We start from the raw sequence: 19,656 nt of genomic DNA, 5'->3' as shown, positions 1-19,656 counted from the left end.
TGATCAGTTTTTTTTTTTTAATAATTTTAATATCGATAATGCAACATGTATCGACATTTTATATAAACGAAACGTACGAATTAAATATCTTGGCACGTACGGTTGTTGCCGAGGAGGAATACGTGAATTACAAACACGGACAACAGTTAAATTTCCTGTTCCGTGTAGATTATATCATACGCGTATTGAATTTCAAAGCTGACTCTTTTTTTAAAACGTGTATTACACGTAGTCTGGATGATGTAATTACCGAAATATAAGCTGGCATGATTTGTATAATTCAGTCCCAACGAATTGTACCTGAAAATAATTTTATCGTTAAGTTAGAAATAGAAATATTCTGTTCATTTTTTACTTACACGATCATTTTCGAATTCTGAATAGCAGTATCGATATTGGTAGCTGTCAATCGTTGAAAATCAAATCCTGTAAACAAAAAGAAAAAGATGAAAATACATTGTTCTTCCGTAATTAAATGCCAATTAATAGATGTAACAATGTCAATTCCGAATACAGTATTGACTCTTCGAATAACAATTTATATCGTTCAATACATCATTTGGTTCTAACGAAGCTACATATCTGCCGTGTTGGCGTTGTGCCAGCAAATATTATCGAACGTGATTATAGCTGAAAAGCTGAAATTAACTGTCGGTAATGGCCGCAAAAAAAAAAAAAAAGAAAAATCGTTCGCTTATTTCACAGAGAATAATTTAAAATGTAATTTAACGTTGAAAATTTATCTTTATATACATTATTATTATTATTAATATATTATTAAGATTGACGAGAAAAAGTGGAAGAAAATATAGATCGTTGGAAAGAATATTTGTGCAAAAAGAAATGAGATATCTTGCGATTATATACTCTCGACTCGGTAGTTGCACGATAGAAAAAAATTCCATTCGAAAGAATCACGACACACATATCCGCTCGAAGTGACTCGTATATCTCGAAGAACGCACAATTTTCATTGGATATCGGATCATTAAGCATCGACGACACGCTTACCCCGTCCAAAGCGCCAATTCCATATGCATCCGTATCGAGCATCTTCCTTTCTATTATACGATTTTTTTGCTATTATCCACTGGTAGTGGAACGTGATCCTCGCAATCGTGAAATCCAACTCGAAGACCTTGGTAACTCTTATATGGAATGCGAAGCGTAAGAAAGTATCCGAGAAATTCAATGATATTCACCTAGAGAAGAAACTCGTACCCGTGGGCGGAATATGAATGAGATGTCAAGGATGACCCGAAGAAGAAGAAGAAGGAGAAGAAGAGGAAATAAAAAAAAAAGAAGATCTTTAAAGATCTTTCTTTACCCTGTCTAGGATTTCATTGAAATGGAATTGAATGAATTCAATACCCAGGCCACTTCTCATTACGCAATACAGTTTGATAATTTATCACGATGAAATGTACCTAACCTACCATGTGTATATGCTCCCAGTGCCACGAATGTCGAATGACGATCCTTCCAGCAAGAAGACCTTGGACGATTCTGTGGAAAAGGGGATTAAAGAATAATAAATGGAATATGAATTATTTATATATATATACACACATATTATGCAAAGGCAATTTAAACAAACCAAAAAGAAAAAAGATTCGAATTCGTATCTCAAAAAATCGCCCTAAAAACAAAACTTTAGGATGAAGGTGCTGCGATCTTCTTATCGACAGCTTTCTCCGAAACTCGAGGCATTGCATCGGTCGATTCGATCAGACGTAAGCACGGTCCCCTCAACGATATCGGCATCTCGTTTCGACGTAAGCACCTCCAATTAGTCGTCCCTATACCCGTGGCCATAATTCGTTTCTCATATTTCCCATTTATCCAGTTTCGCGAGCTTTTGTACGAGATTCGCGTATAGTGGTGGGCGCGTGTGTGTACAAGCTAAACAAAAAAGTGAAAGATGAACGTTACCAAAAAGAGCTCGTTGGTACACCAGAAGGAGTAGCTGCTGGTCCGGATGAAAAAAACGACGCCCTTTCTTCCAATGCATAAGCGTGCCTTCGGTACAGGTATTAACCTCCCTCTCGTTTCCCTTTCTCTCTCTTTCTCTTTCTCTCTCTCTCTCTCTTTCTTCCTCTTTCTCTCTCTCTATCGGTGTATGTATGCGCTCTCCTGGCTATAGTCATCGGATTCTCTTTTAGGGACCGTGCTAAGACTGCCAGATGAAAGTATATAACCGGTTCGCAGCTGCAGCCAGACTGGAGACTGGGCATCGGCCGGCAACCAACAACCACACACCATGCCACATCTCTCTGGGCACACACCATGGCGCCAGGGGCGGATTCACCATTCCAGTTGTGCACATACGTGCCCGTTTCGCATTTCGAAACTTTAATCCCATCGACCTCTCGAATCGATCGATTTAACCTCGTCCCACCCAATCGGAATTATTTACGAGAAGCTATGATTTTTGATTATTTATTTATTCTTTTTTTTGTTGAATCGGTGCTTTTGGAAAGTACTCACCGTTGATTCGTGCCACAAGGAAGATTTTTCTTTGATGAATATTATTTTGGATGGAATTTGATGAATCGGGAGGGAAAATTAATTTTAAATTTGGAGTTTTCGTCGAAATATTTGTTGCACGCGTTATTATTGCGGCGTATGGAGAAGAAATTACGCGTGGACAAATGAGGAAGTGGATTTTATAATTGGGATAGAAAGGAACGGTAAAAAAGTTGTGTTCTTTTTTTTTTTTTTATTTCTCGTTTTCTGCGATTTTTTCGCGAAAGCTTGGAATTCCGGACGTTCAATGATACCCAATAATCAATAATTAATAAGCACGATAGTGGGTCAGCGAGCAGTGAATAATAAGCATATATTTTACACCTAAAATAACCACGTGCAACGTTCGAAAGTATTCTCATCAAGTAACTGTTTCTCGGAGCTATTCTTTCAAATTACAGGGTACATGCATAAGCACTTTACAAGTAGTGCAAAAACAGAAGCCTAATAATTGGTACTCGCGTGTCGAAAAAAAAAAAAAAAGAAAGAAAACGCCATAGTTTTCATATGCTTCGTTCACGATTTTATGGAAAATAGAAGGACGATGAAAGAAACTCGCTATTATTTTTAATTAATTCGAGTTCAGCCTCTGGGTTGGATATTATTAACCGATTGACCACTCTGCTGACTACCGAAGGGTAGCGGAATCGTGATGAAGGCAAAGAAAAAAAAAAAAAGGAAGGGAAGAGGATGGAAGAGAATGGCCGAAGGACATTTTGGACATAGTTCTCCGACTCCAAACTTCATGGACGTCGCGATAAACGTGTACAACGTTGTAAGCGATGAAGGACACGAGAATGCACGGTGGTTATCGTCGACACATTAGCATGCTCCCTTACGAAGATAATCGTCCGTGGTGCTTCTCGGCTCGTTATGTTTAATGGTAGACGTGAATCGAACGAGCTTGACCCACAATCTTGATGGGACGAAGAGCAGAGATTGACGAAAGACCGTATTAGAAATGGCCGAATTATGGCCATTTTTCTTTTTAGCTTTTAAATTTTGGATTTTTCTTTACCCCGGATTTTCAATAGCCTGGCGTCGAAAGAACGTAAGCTCAAAATGGGAGATTATTTTGAATTTGGAAATTTAAATAATTTATTTTTTCTTCCAATACAGATTCTTGCAATACAGATGTAAGGGTAAAAAGTAGGGGAAAAAGACACGAAACTCGATCCGAGATACGATGATTTCACATTTATTCGCAAAATTATTTATCGTGAAAATATTTTATTTCGTTCTCTCCTTTCACTACTACACTTTTTTACTTCGTTATAAGAGATTAAGTCGTCAATCTTATCGGTACGTTAAGTATCCGAAAAGATATCGATGGAATGCGCGTTTAGTTCTGTTTATCTTGGACAGAAGTATCATAAGTATAATCTGCTAATTTCGTACACGCGATATAAATTACCATAAGATACTTGCGGTTTGGTACCAGGTCTGGTTAGGATTACACGAGTTCTCGCGAGAGTGAAAATTTTAAGGTTTCCTTAATATCTTTCGCGCCCAGGACAGATATTAAACTGATAAAGATTTTATTATTAGGTTATAACGATATCGAACAGTTTCGTAAAAAATTTTGTCATCGATATGTCATTCCATTTTGCGAGATTTTAAATTATTCTCTTTGAAATCTCAATTACCGTTTTATTTTATTTTTCCAGATTCTTAAGAAACTTTTGACAAACGCTGATATTTATTTACGCGGCAACGATTAATATTAATATAATGATGAGATTAAAAACACCTAATATTAAGCTTCTTAATGTAAAAGAACGAGTGTAGGATCAATACTCGTTTATCTTCATTATCTCGTTTTTTTCAACGTCGTATTCATATATCACGTCGTACACAATCATCCATTTCGTCTTGCGAATTCATCTTTATGATATAACTTGGTAACAAATAGAAGAACGAATCGTATTGGAAAGTTGATCTCTTCCCATCTTTCCAAAATTATCTTCTCGTCGCGACTCTCATCTCTATCAATCGATTATCAAACGATTCTAACGCGATTGTTTTCACAGAGATCGACGAAACAAAAAATTCGGGGAGGGGAGAAATTTCCGACGAATTGCAAAAAATGGAAGATCGAAAGGAAGGGGGAAACGAAATTGGCGAGACGACGAGGATGACCGAGGCACCTCTTCAATTCAGGAAGCCCTCGATCCGAGCATGAGGGGCGACGCACAAACGAAAGGAACTACGTCAGGGGCATACTCGGCGCAGCATGCGAGTCGCGGAGCAGAGAGGTGAGGAGGCAGTGTGTCGCCCAGGTGCCCGACCGGCCTTTGCCGAACTCACCTCCACCTCCTCTTCTCCATCCAGGCCTGCTTCTCTCCATTCTCTTCTCTCCCCTCTCTCCCTCTCTCTCTCCTCCGAGCCGTCCGTTTCCTTCCTCGCTAGTCCGCCCAGAGTCGCTCCCTCTCTCTCCATCCACCGCGCCTCTTCCTAACCTCTCTCCACTCCCGAGCACCACGGCCTCCGCTTTCCTCTTATCCGTGCCATTGGCCATTAGCGATTGCCGTCCACCGTATCATCAGGCCCCGCAGTAATGGGACCTCTTACGGACCTGCGGGCCCCAGTCGTTCGTCGCGCGCCTCCGTCGAGCCTTACTCCCCGCGCCCAACTTAGGCCTCTCCCTCTCCCTCTTCTCCCCTTTCTCTCTCCCCCCTCGCCCACCTCCTCGTTCGGCTACCACGTGATTTAGCGGGTTACGTCTAACCGCTCTCGACCTTTCGTCTGTCGGATCTACGTAGCCGATAACCCGGACACCGGCCACGGAGAGGAGGATCTCACCGGCCTATACGAGGTTCGGCTCGTGCCTTCCGTGGCCCCCCGCGCCAACCTTCCTCGCAAACCGGGAGAGGCCCACACTCCGCTCACCATTGCGGATTCATTGCGGTTCGATACCTGTGCTGCAAGTTTTTCTGCCCACCTCGTTTGTTCCCGGCTTGACAATGTTTTGCGGCTTGATCCGCTAGTGTGGCTGTGTACGACGCGCCGCGCTCCGCTTCTTACGATACCCCCGCCTGGTGTCGAGTTGATGGAAATTCTCGTTCCAATTGTCTCTCGCTTTTCTTGCCACGAGAACGGGACGATCGCGCCACCACGCCAAGTGTAATTCGCCCGAGTGTTCTCGCCTCTTTCCCGTCCAGTCCCCTCCAGTCAGGTCGCCGAGATTTTTCGGAGATCCTCCATTTTTTCCTCACGCTCCGCTATTTTCGATCGTCTCGATTTTTCTCGAGCAAGTGCGGAGTGCCAGTGGGCAGACTTTTCGAGGAGATCGTGCGACGTTCACGTGAATTTTTAGTGGTTGGAAAGTATGGTGAAAAGTGACGTACCAACGGTGACCTTTCCTATCTGTACGAAGAAATCATCATTGATTAAGCACGCGAGATTTTCCCTCGGAGATCGCTTCCCAATTCTTTTCACGCGAATTTTTACCGTTTTCGAATCTTACCTTTTTTTCGCGCATCGTCACAACGCGGCATCAATCAATCCGGATCTTTCGAGTGTTGGATGAGCCGAGTCGATGACACGTAACGTTTTGAGAATTTTAAAGGAATCTTCCACAGGTCGTGTACGGGTCTCGGGGCGTCCGTTTTCATGCAGATTTCTTCGCTCGATCAATCACACGAGTTGCCACGGCTCGGTCATATTAGCGTGAGAGAATCCCGGGCTTCGATTTGCATAAACGCCTTAGGTACGCCTTAGGTAGAATTTCATTTATCGTCCCTTGTTAACGAGTTTGTAAAGTTACGTAAAACGCATACGCATGTCCATAGTTGAACGAGGCTCCAACGATCCTTGCCGACGTTCGTTAATTGCTCGCATGATTGATAGGTACATCTATAATGTTAAAAGTTCAACTCTCCGTTTTCTTCCGAGAAAGTGAAATTGTTAGGTTGTTGGACGCGCGTCGTTCCCATTCGATGTGCCGATATATCCGTTTAATTTCATCTTCTGTCGTCTATCCTTATCAATTATAATCGTTCGAGAAGGATACATTTGTTATGAATTATTGAAAACAATTTACAATTATGCAAGAGTTTAAAGTTTTCGTGTAAAAGTTTCGTGAAAGCTGTTGGAAATATGAAACGTCGTTGAAATTTGTCGTTGGAAGAATCGAAATATTTTTTTTCTTATGAATTGTCAATTATTTTTAATAATTAGTTCAAGGGATCTAAACTTGTATAAATTAAATAAAAAATTGAATCTGAAATGCAGCGATTCTGATTGATTTTTAAATTCGGACAGGCACGGTGAAGAACGGCCTTGAAAATTGAATAATTTGACCGGTTCGAAAGCATTCTTCGCTTAAAAACCGTCCCCTCTCTGAAAGTAGTTTCTAATATTTGAAAAGGAAAAGATGGGATATAAATACCGTTTCGAATAACTGTAGTGTTGTGCCGAAAAATTTAATTTCTCTTCGATTTTTTTACACACAATTTTTTTACTTTACTTTCATCCATCACTTTTATTATTCACGCTTTGTTTTCAAATTGAATTATTTCTCTTTGTTAATTGTCATGATATCGAGATTGTAAACAGATTGAATTGCTAAGTTACAACTAAATCTTTTTCACGCTTGTCTCTTTTCAAGCTTGTTGTCGAATTCAGTTTACCATTCATTGGCTAGCGTGAAAAATATCTCGGTATACGTGAGCATTCTCCTTACTGCCTTAGGCTAGAAACGTGCCTCGATCATTTCGGCGTATCATTATATTCACACTTCATTTTTCAACTTGTATAATTTACACGTATATTTTCAATCGTGGAGGATAATGATCGGGATCAATCGCATTACAGATCTCGTGTATGATATTAATTCAAAAAGTGGATCGATAATAAAAATGTGTGTGCAAAGTGGCGCGTGGAATAAAGAGCTGCGGTGAATCTGTGCGAGTAATTTTAAACATTGCTAGAAAAAGTGTACGAAGCTCGAACGACGATTAAGTGATACAGTGTTGTGCAATGCGTAAAGAAAAAGTTGTCAAACGTGCGTTCTCTTTGCGATTAACGTGACCAGCGTTTTTGTGAAACATACCGGAAACACTGGTAACCAGATGGGAAGTGATGTCTACCTATTATGGCAGAACCGTTCTCGAAGAGATTCGTCACAGCTAAGGTAAGATTCACAATTCTTTGTTTCCCTATTTTACTTTTTATTTTAGCTTTAAATTCTACCGCTTCGACAATATTTTCTTCCCTCACAAATTTCAAACAAACACTCGATACCATTCCAACACGATTTTCAAATATTACTTTACTCTCTGATGATCAAAATTCAACGAATCGTTTCGAAAGAAAATTAATTTCCTAAGAACAGAAACATTTTTCCATTTGTCCTTTTTATTTCTCGCAAATTTAAAACAAAGACCACGCGCTCCATCCAAGTTTCAGCGACCGTGGTTCAAATATCGCTTTTGTCGCCAATGCAAATATTATTTAAAAAAATATTAATTCGCTCCCTTTCTCAAAATTTAATAAATCAATCCAACAGAAATAAATTTCCTACGAACAGAAATTACCTTCCAACTTCCCCTCTCTTTAGAAATTTGAAACAAAGACTCGATATGCGCGAACTCGATCGAGGTTTCCGCATAGGCATGGAACCGCCGCCGGTACAATTTTCGTCCGCGATTTACAATTAAAAGGAACGGTCGCGAGACTACTTGACTGGGTTCGGGTTACGAAATATCACGAATCTGGCATTGACGTATACCAAGCTTTTTAGTTGGCCACGGTTATACGTTCGAGGCCTTTTAAGTGCAGGTCCCACCGAGTATGTAATTTTCATGTACGATTCCCTCTTCCTCCTCTTCGCCTTCCCATCCATCGCCCTTTCTTCTTCTTTCGAACGGTCCGAGCGGAACGATCGAGAGTACATGCACGCCTCGTGCACATGCTCGTGCATTTACGCTTAAGTTTGCGCATTTATACGAAACAAGCGTGCACACACGCGTGCGTGCTCCACCACCGTCTGGAAATTCAATGGATCGGTACATCGCCGCCGCTGGAGAGGTCTCCTTTCTTTCAAATATTTCTCCGTTTCTTCTTTTTTTTTTTCCCCCTGCGGAGATTAAACGGAGCGAATAAATTTCGGGATTTCACGTAATTGGCCAAGTTAAACGTCTCGTAGAAATGGGCCTTCTTTTTCCTTCCTCGCCTTCGTCTTATCGCGTTATCTGTAATTTGAAACGAGCCTTCGAGATCGAACGTCGTTTATTGCATATCTCGATCAAATTGATCGCGTAATATTTTTCGTGTAAGAATTTTCATAGAGGGCCTTACGTTTTTGAGAGGAGTTGTAAAGTAGAGATAGTCGTTTCATTCGTGATATGTTGGAGTAGATTAAGATGCGCGACACGGACTAATGATATGTAAATAAATTAGACGTTTATCGAAAGGATTTTTTTTTTTTTTGGAGATTTCATATTTAAGAAATTTAATATTTTGTTACTTTATCATTTTTCTTGAAACGAGAACTTTGAAAATTATTTTACTTTAAAAATTTTTTTCTAAAAGTATAAATACTTTATCACACACCGTTTAACATTATAATATTTATTTACAAATATGTTCAAGTTTTCCTACATTTTATTGAACGACGTTCCTTCCAGTTCCTTATTTCGAAAAGAAACGACACGCGTTTATTTAATTTCTCTGTTGCATGCGATCCGCATGCATTTGCGTGCGAACCGCAGTTACACTTAGGGAGGATCACCGATGGTTAAAGCAGTATGGGATTAACCGTTAAGTGCAATCGCCAATCGCAACGGTTTTCGATATCTCATTTCCAACGAGCGATGCACTTTTCGATGCCGCTTTAATTTTTCCGCAACGCGATTCCAGACGCGATCCCGCCTTCCCACAATTAAAAACCACAAAAAAAAACACGTTAAAAATTTCAATTCGTGCAAATTAGAAAAGATGGAAGAAAGGAGGGAGAATATTTTCGTAGCGTGGCGAATTTTAAGATTAGAAAAAAAAAAAAAGAAAAATATATAACTCGTAATAAATCTTGCGTGTCTTCGCTCCCTTATTCAACTGCCCGTAACGATAACTTATCTTTTCGACAACCGATCAATTTGAAATCGAAAACTAAAAAAATGCTGCAACGTCCATCGTTCCCCGAAGTCATTGACTTCGACTTCCTCATACTCTTCACGAAAGCTCTTCTTCCTCGCCCACACGGGTGTACCGCGTGCGTGCGAATAAGGATCTTGTTCCCCTATATTTTTTACCTCATGCCGTAAAACTTCATCCGTTGCAACGGGTAGCGGGAAGATTAATAACGAGAAGAAGTATCCTCTCTCCTCTCCACGGATTTAAGTTAGTTTATCTCGAGGTGTGTATACGTAACGATAACCGTCGGGTCGGACGTTTTGCAAGTTTTTACGAATAAATTCTTCGATAGCTTTCTAATTAATATCTCTGGTTGCAAATACGTGGAACGATCGATGAAAATAAATAAAAATATATCCGGCTTACGGCTCGTTCAAAAGTTACTTATTCGAAGCCACCAGAAATCGATAGAACTCATAAGCGCGTATTTAAAATACAAATTTTCTTTTTTTTTTAAGTAAAGGAAAGATTGGAGAAGAGGGAAAAGTAAACAGCTTTTGATTACCGAAACTTTCCTGGAATATGAATTTAACGCTTCGAGTTTTCGTAAAAATATATTATATATCACTCTTTCCAGAATTACGATTTCCCAGAATTTACTCACTTTGATCTTTCGCGTGATGAACTATCTTCTCGTTTAAAAAAAATATAATCGATGTGTAAATTAATCTTGGAAATTAATAAACAGTAGAAATCGAACAGTTTTGAGATATTATTTTCTTTTTCTTTTTTTCAATAATTCACGTATTTGATATTTAATAATAAGTCAAAATATTCAAACAAGCGAAAAAATGATTACTAAGAAAATAATATTTTACTTATTTTAAAAAATTTCACAAAATTCTTCTACTTGATATTTTTCAACGATTTCCTTTACGATGAACCAACAATCGTATTCGAGCGTTCTTATTATTTACCTTATCCAATTTGTCCCTTTCATTTCCATAATTTATTTTTCAATTTTACAACCAGGATCGTAAATATCCCTTGTAATTACTCGAATGCAAATCTGACCTCTCGTTATACGTTCGCGAATTTTGTATTCGAAAATTTTTACAAAATCGAACATATTTCACGAGGGCAAGTTGGTATATCCTCGCGCGTCCAGACACGACATCGGCCAAAGACGATTCTGTCTTTTTTCGGGACATAAAAATTCTTCTTACACCGCAACCTCTTCGCCCATCGCTTCTCCGAGCTTCAAAGGCTGGATGCGCGGTAAATCTCGTTGCATCCGCAACATGCAGGGGAATAATTGTAATTGATTTCACCGTGTCTGACTGTTAAACGAGAATAGATGTTGCGCGTACACGTTGGATTTCAACTTTGCGCGACTTCATCTTTCGCAAATTTTCTACGAAACGTATCTATCCATTCTTCTCGTTCCCCGTTTTCCTTCCCCTCGAAATTCTTCCACGTAAAGGAAATTTCTATCGATGCCACGGCTATCCGTCCCTTGTTAACGTTTACCTCCACGTCTCTGCTTGTAATCAAATTTTTAATCAAAGACCGAGGGTCGCCCGTGTGCTTGATTTCATTTTTCCATTTCTCGCGATTTTTGAAAAAATTATTTAATATCTATATATCTGATCGAGTTCTCTTTGACAGATGTTACTCATAAAGGACGAGCAATTTTTATGAGATTTATTATTGTCGAGGAGAAAAATTGGAGGAATTGGATGATTATTCCTACATGCATCTTTCGGCTATGATCAGGAATGTAGAGACGAACGTTGGGAATATTTTTAACAGGGCTTTATCCACTTATTCTACGGTAGATTAAAGATCGAGCGTGAACGATAGGAAATTGATGTTGAAAGGCACGATACTCGGGCTTGGATGCTTATATTCATATTTATTACGCGGACAAGGTTAGCTTCGTTACATAGGAATTTATCGGAGAGAGAATGAAGTTGTGGCGTGGAAGAAGTGATCTAACTCGATTGTAAAACCTCTAATGCATGATGTTTATTATAATTGGAAGGCTGTTTTTCTTTTTTTTTTTTTTATTTCCAACGATGATTCCTTTTATCTAGCGAAAATGTAACTTGAACGTTATTGCGTGCGTTATTTAACGGCACGTTCAGATTTTCAATGCAACAATTTGCCAGGTAACTTAATCTTGCACGATCGAAACATGCACACGTAACGTTTCATTTGATTGGTTGTACAAAATATATTAGAGTAATTAATCCAGATGGCGTGTAGTACAAGTGTAAACAAATTTTCGTCAATTAATATTTTATCGTTTATTGAAATTCTGAAGATACAACGTATATTTTATGCGTGTGCTTTTTTTATATCATATTACAACGTTGCAACGTTGTAAGTTTTGTTTTTCATTATCAAAAATTGAATGTTGCATGCATAAGTAATAACATGCTGTATCAGCAACACGTTGAACCAGTTCAATGATTAATAAAAGTACGTGTAACACGTGCAATTTGATTAATTTTCCATTAATGTAAATCGTTTCCACGTGATATCGGTACACGAGCCTTGGCGCTCGCGATGGAATGTTGTTTCTCTCTCTCTCTCTCTCTCTCTTTAAAATTTAATTCACTCCAACATTTTTTTTTTAACGTTGGCCATGCTCTTTTGAGAATTGGATAAAGCAATTTTGTAAAATTTTATCATCGCTGCGACCATTGTTGCGTTTATACTTCTCGCCAAGGAGGAGTATTCCAGCCATTATTCCAGTAATTCCCGACATACGGAATGCACATTGTTCTTGTACAATGTCCGCGTAATTTAACACTCCTCGATGAGCATCGTTGAGAATAAAGGCCGGTCTCGAACCATTCAACTATTTCAGTTACGCAAATGTTCTTTTTTCCCCTACTGCTTTCTCCTATTGTTCCGACCAAGGCAATTTTTACTTTCCATTCCAGCTTCTCTCGTAATACGTATTACCGCCAAATTTGAAGTTGTGCTCATTGACCAAAGTCACCGATATTCATCTTTTTCAATAATTTCTCCAAATTAAAATACAAGCTCATACTTAAATATAAAATTGAATAATGTGTTCCAAGCTCGATATTCATCCTTTTCAATAATTTCTCCAAATTAAACGGAAAATACAAGATTATATTTTCATTAAATATAAAATTGAATAATGTGTTCCAAGCTCGATTACCAAAAAATCACCGATATTCATAATCGTTTTCAATAATTTCTCCAAATTAAAACACGTGCAATTTGATTTAAATAAAAAATAAAATAACGATACGAGAAATAAATTATCAAATTTGAAATTGTGCTCCAAAAGTCAATAATTTCTCCAAAGGAAATTAAACGGAAAATACAAGATTACACTTTCATCGAGTTAAATAAAAAATCGAATAACGAGAAATAAATTACCAAATTTGAAGTTGTGCTCCAAAAGTCAATAATTTCTCCAAAGGAAATTAAACGGAAAATACAAGATTACACTTTCGTCGAGTTAAATAAAAAATCGAATAACGAGAAATAAATTACCAAATTTGAAATTCTGCTCCAAGCTCAATTACCAAAAGTTACCGATATTCATCTTTTTCAATAATTTCTCCAAATTAAAATACAAGATCATACTTTCATTAAATATAAAATTGAATAATGTGTTCCAAGTTCGATCACCAAAAATCACCGATATTCATCCTTTTCAATAATTTTTCCAAATTAAACGGAAAATACAAGATTACAATTTCGTCGAGTTTGAAATTGTGCTCCAAAAGTCAATAATTTCTCCAAAGGAAATTAAACGGAAAATACAAGATTACACTTTCATCGAGTTAAATATAAAATTGAATAAGGAAATACGATAAATTACTGTTTAAACGATAGATTGGATAGATCATTCGTAGCGAATGATAAAAAGTAACCAGTTACGTAAGTTACATGGAGTACGGATGATCGAGCGTTTCCTGTAATAAAATTGATGATAGTAATATATTTGAAAGTGACAAAATGAGATTGAATAATGGAAAAAACAAAGATTACGATGGTTTAAAGACTGCAAATGAAACATGGTCGGTTATTGTTACATTTTGTTACCTCGTAACCGATATAAGTACATCCATCTTACCGCATCTTTGCGGTTTCTTATGGGCACGCATATTAGAAATCGATCAAGCTTCTGCGTACCGGGTGTCGTGGAAGTCGCCTACTTTACGATATCATTTAATTTTTAACGAAATAAAATATACACGCACATAATTTTGAAAATACATACTTTCACTTTATTTGTAATATTATACAAACTATTTACAAATTCTCGAATTTAGCGGGAATCGAATCCAACTCCTCCAATCCTCCTCCAAAAAAGAGAAGATTATTTCCTTTATTTTATCTTTCAAATCCTGCCTCAAAAGCAAACCTGAATCGCAAGGTCGGAGAATCACGATCGAACGGAGCGACGGACGACCTCCCGTTTCGAAAAGAGAGAAGGAAAAAAATGAAGAAGAGCGATAAAAAGCAGACGACTCGGTGGAAAGAGAAAAGAAGAAGAAAAAAAAGGAAGGGGAAAGGAGATCCGCGCAAGACGCGTCCATTGAGAAATTTTCCTATTCGAATGGTATCGGTTAGTCGGAGCGAGGAGGCGCGGTGGGAGTAAAAGGGGCCCAGGGGCCAGGAAAGTAGGATGATTGAGGCGGCGGTGGTGGGAGTACACGGGAGGCTGGACGGGGACGACCTTGCTGCGTGTGTGTGCCGTGTGTGCGAGCGGCTGACACACGGGGACTCTTCGACTCTCGAGGCAACACGGTGTGGACCCGTCCACTGTCCCCATAGTACAGAGGCAGGCGGCCCTGCGCGCAACCGCCGCCCGATCTCTGCCCTGCCAGTGTCTTATTACGCACGTTGCGCCACTTACCAGCACGCGAGATCGCGTGCACACGCGTCCACCGCGTCGATAACGCGGCTCTCGACCGCGGGGTGAATCGCGACCCGCCATTTTTCCCCGATCGATTTCGATCCTGGATGTGAATGGGTGAACGCTCGAAGGTCGTCCCTCGATCCTCGAGAAATCCAGGGGGCCCCGGCCTGTGTATGTGTTCACGTGGAAAGCGGATTTGTCCTTTCGTCCCTCTTCTGGAAACGGTGCAGGAAGAGGAGGAGGAGGACGACACGCGTGTTCGTGATCACGTCCCCGCTCGTGCTGTTAACGCTATCACTCGTGCTTCTAATAAATCGGTTATCGTGCGGGGAAGAAGGTATCGATCGTGTTCGATGAATGGAAATCGGTCTCGTTTCGTTGGTGCGCGGTGGATTGAAAACAACGCGTCCTGGCTCGTCTCCTTCTTTTTCGAGTGAAAAAAAAGAAAGAGAAAAAAAAAGAAGGGCACGCTCGAATCGAACAAACTTACGATTGTTGATTAAGCGGATTTAATGAAAGAGCGGAAGGATATTTTTTTTCTTTTTCTTTTTTCTCTCTATCTCTCTCTTTTCTTTCCTTTTTCGTGTTCGTCGGGCGACGTCGATGAAAGGCATCATTATGCAAATGGCATCGCAAGATTGACGGACGGGGTTGGCTTCCTCGACAATGCATGCGTGGTATTTCTGGATGAGTAGACAATTAAATGACGTTCGCGGACACTTAATGAAAGGATTGGTTGATCTTGATTAATGGTGCTAGAATTAAGTGTGTGTGTGTGTGTGTGCGCGCGCGCGCGCCCGCGCGTGTAACACGATCGACGGCAGATTCCTTTATTCGGTTAAGTGATAAAATATATTATTACGCGCGCGATGACAAAAGTGACAGCTTGCTGTTGTTTGTGCAGATGCGCGCTTCCCAAGCTTTCTTAATCAGTGTACAATTACATCTTATTGACGAATCTTCGAAGGAGTAATTATTTCATTCGTAATTAGTCGCGACGCGTGATAATTTGCGATTCTCTTTTGTCTGAACGAACGCGACTGTTCGAGATTCGTGATTGTTTGGAAAAATTAATAGGATAACGTAGGTATTTCTTCTGAGAAGGATATTGGGAAAGATTATTGATGAAATTTTCAAAATTGAATAATATTATTTTCGTTTTTTTATGTATAACGATCAAGGATAAAATGTCCAATGGTAATTTTTTCACGACAAAACGTTGCAAATGTTAACTACGTTATAATTCGCTATCAAAGTGTTTTCTTAATTGAACGCGTAATATGCATTGACATGCGACACACCTTCCTTCTTCGCTTTCACAGCTTCGAAAGTGAAATTGACGGCGTTTGATTATCGTACAATCGGTCGATCCAACAAGTTTTGATGAAAAAAAAAAAATTGAATATCTTACATTCTCGAACAATCGTTGCCACAGATATTAATAGCCAATTAATTATAAATACATTGATAAAAAGAATATAAGTCTCGTAAAAATTTATGATTCCGCGAATCTTATATAAAGAGAAGATTCATGCACGATAGTAAACGTCCAAGTTAAATAAAAATTGAAGAGCAATTAATTCAAAAGCATTAAAATCGATAAAGTTTATTTTTGTCTGATAATTTCAACGATCTATAAATTAATATATATATATACATCTCTCTCAAAAAGTAAGATAAATTAAAAACCCAATATTATAGATCAAAATCACGATAATCGATGATTCGTCGGGGATAAATTTTGATCGCAAAATTTTCAATGGGACAATCGAAATTGCATCCCTCGTGAGAAATACAAAATAGAATCGCACGAGTTATTATTAACTAATCGTATTTGAATTAAACGATGGACGTAATTAATACCATAATCCAATGTGATTCGTATTCGTATATACTTAATTAAATGAATGATAATTAATTAAACACTGTCAAGTATTCAAGTGATCAAACGAGTATCGACCAATTAAAACGCGATCTCACGAATATTCGTATTTGTCTCTCTCTCTCTCTCGTTCAAAAATCATCCCTCCACGATTATACCCGATGGTATAATAAAGATTTACTTCTCTTTCGTTTATTTATACCTTTTGCTACGTCAATCAATCATTCTCCACGAGGAAAATATTTCCTATTTTAATTAATTTTCTCAAGCCTACAACAATTCGCCATTCTTTCATAAATAAATCATTCTTCGTACCTGTTCCCCTCTTTTATTTCGACCCTCCAACTATGGATCGATCGCAAATATAAAAATTCATCGGAAAATTAAATAAAATATCAGGAAGAATAAATTCATTTTCTACGATAATTTGCCAATTCTTCCATAAATCATTCTTCGTATCTGTTCCCCTCTTTTATTTCGGCCCTCGAATTATCGATCGCAAGTATAAAAATTCGTCGGAAAATTAAAAAAGAACAGCAGGAGAAACAAAGGCGACAAAGATCTCGAGCGACGATCGATGATCGAAAGGTGCGATCCCATTGATGCACTCGCTAATATCTTCTCGGTTGCAAAATGTATCGGCTCGAATGCTGTTCACGTTTTGCACAACGTCGTCCCGGCCATCCTGCGTCGAGATTCTTCGTCACGACTCCCAAGACTCGGAACACGAAAATGTCAACAGTTGCAACGTGACCGAGTTCGGTAAGCGAGACGAAGGCACCGGCCAACGGTGTTGCCGGGGATTGCAATTTCACCTGTGTGATAACGTAACAAACGGAACCGGCCACGAGGAGAAGGTGTTTTTCTTTTTCTTCTTTTTGTCCCGATACCACATCTACCGTGAGCAATTTGGACCGTGTCGGCCCATTTTCGAACCGTGATTCATTGCTTCGTTGCCTTCCTCGCCTCTGATGCAATCCGTGCCAACCTTTCTATCTCCATATTATACTCTTAATCATTGCCTCGAGTGAAACGAGTCGAAAGATTAAGAATCGTGATACCGCTCGATTTTTGATATCTTAATTAGCCCTTAAACACGTGGCAAATATTTAATGTCGATGTACAATTTATTACACTTTGACGCGTACGTTTCGAGCTGTAATTGCACTCCTCTATCGAAATCGAAAGCTAATCGAGCATTGCAAAGTTTTCGCGTTCGAGTGTTTAGAGATAATTGGGATAATTATCGAATGTAATGAAAATTTCGCGAATCTGTAATTCGAGAACGGAGTGTATAAATTTTCTCGAGAAACGAACTCTCTTTCTCTCTCTCCCTCTCTCTCTCTCTCTCTGCGGAATAAAAATGATCGATTTCGATATTTCGATATTTCAAGAGTTAACTCGAAGGAGAGCGTAGCCGATAAATTTTGCACGGCGAGCTCGTTTATTTCCTACCACTCGCACCCAACTTAACCGGAATCGATTAATTGAAAATAGATTAGCGGCGACACCCGATGTTTTCAAAGTATCTGGGATAAGCGGCTGTTCACTTGACCACGTATCCACGAGCCGGCCCACTTGCGAAACGCTTTGACGCGTTTCTTGAAAACTAGTTTTCGTGGTCACCGAGGGGAGGGGATTAATGACACGAAAGTGAGCCGCGTACGTGGCGTAGAACCGGCGTGGATACAGAGCGTGTTTAGACGAAAGTGACAGTGATTAGTGATCACGGTGCATACCGCGCGGCGAAAACCGACCACAGCCGACTACTCCCTCGTTATCTGTCCGCCAAATTGAACGAATCGTTGTGCAAAAGTGAGAGTCTCCTCTCTCGTTGCTCCATCGTCGAGTAAAGTGCGTTTTTCACGCGAGGAAAGTGAACCAGTGTTCCAGTGCGATTATTCGATCGCAGCAATCGATGTTTGTGTTTGAAAAGTTTCGCGATGATCGATGTGCAAGTGTACGATTTCGCGAATGTTGGACAGATCGATGTTTTTTTAATTCCTTCGAGGAATGATCATATTTTTAGAAAGATCCATTTGCATTTCTGTATCCCCTCGTATCGACTCGTGGGTTCAATGTTGTGCCATGGTAACAGCTTCATCTAGGAACAATTCCAACGATCGAAGTGTAAAATACATCGCGATTTCTAGTTTTAAAGATGGTTAAAATTCCATCGATGGGGGAACTTCGATCGATCGATTGAACAATTAAAATTGACGAGTGTGAGATACAGACTGTTGCTACTTTTTTTTTGTACTCGAGTAACGATGAGAGAGCGAGGAAAGGACGATTACTTGCCCACGTCACGGCTTCAGAGACAGGGGGTTGATCGGTGGCGAACGAGACGGCGAGCAATTAACGAAATAAAACGCAATTAAAAACGGCGAATAGAATAATCGAGGACATCCATGGGTGGAAAGGAGGAGGAGGAGGCAGGGGACGTAGCTGTCAAGATGCCCGAGGCCACTCTGAAAATATTCAACGGTGTACAGGTAGGCCTACTACGCCCCCATCTTTTGTTCCCAATCGAATCGAGGAGAGGGGGGAGTGGCGCGTGAATTTTTAGGCTGCGTTCGAAAAAAGCGGTGTGTATTCTTGCTCTCAATTAAACTAAACGATTCGAGGAGTGTCGGTCGGCCGGTCGGTTCGTTCGTTTTCACGCTGTTATCCTCTCCCCGGAAGAGCGCGAGGAAGGGGAGGCGAGGGAATTTATTATCTCGTTGAATTATTAGGTAAACGTACAGGGCCACTCTTAAGGGCGTGTTAAACGAGGAATATAAATCGTAGCCGAAATTGTGGCCGTTTTGATTTATGATTTTCTTATTACGTATAGTTACGATCTTTGGCAAGGCTACCTGTTTTTAAACTGCTGTGCTCAGATTAAAGTTAATACCGCGCTAACACTTGGTTTATTTTTCCATGGGATGATTCCACGATTTCTTTTTCTTTTTTTTTTCTTTTTTAGAGTGACGGAATAAAGGGAAAATTCGTCGGAAGAATCGACGATTGACGCGAATAATTTAAATTTGGAATTTTAATATCACGGAGAGATGGAAATATTATTCGTTCGCGAGTCTCGTTAGAAGAAATTGAAATGATAAGGAAGGATAGGATAGAAGCGTACATGTTTAGGAATCTAAAGAACATACATGATTCATAATGCGCGATACGTAGATATCCCGAGTATGCCATAACTCACATACTACAACCTTTTTTTGCGTTCTATAGCAACTTCTATCGTGCACTTCCTTTTTCCATT

General features: G+C 39.5%; 1 protein-coding gene across 5 annotated transcripts in view; it reads left to right on the top strand.

The window, feature by feature from the left end:
- LOC107999044 (EGFR adapter protein) overlaps window positions 1-19,656 on the top strand; it is a 232,051-nt gene that overhangs the window by 30,932 nt on the left and 181,463 nt on the right. For 2 of the 5 annotated variants that reach the window (XM_017058680.3, XM_028667320.2), the window contains exons 1-2: window positions 4,639-4,781; window positions 7,342-7,660. The exons of 1 other annotated variant lie outside the window; for it this stretch is intronic. In XM_017058680.3, coding sequence (XP_016914169.1) covers window positions 7,599-7,660 — 62 coding nt within the window. In that variant the 5' untranslated portion in view covers window positions 4,639-4,781; window positions 7,342-7,598. Of the gene's footprint in view, window positions 1-4,638; window positions 4,782-7,341; window positions 7,661-17,890; window positions 18,890-19,656 lie in introns of those variants that run through there. 2 more of the 5 variants (XM_062073982.1, XM_017058678.3) reach the window with 2 other exon arrangements.

This window comes from Apis cerana, linkage group LG4 (assembly GCF_029169275.1).
Source record: "Apis cerana isolate GH-2021 linkage group LG4, AcerK_1.0, whole genome shotgun sequence".
In the NCBI taxonomy this organism is placed as follows: domain Eukaryota; kingdom Metazoa; phylum Arthropoda; class Insecta; order Hymenoptera; family Apidae; genus Apis; species Apis cerana.
The sequence above is the reverse complement of the archived record's forward strand: the minus strand, read 5'-3'. Positions and strand labels throughout refer to the sequence as shown.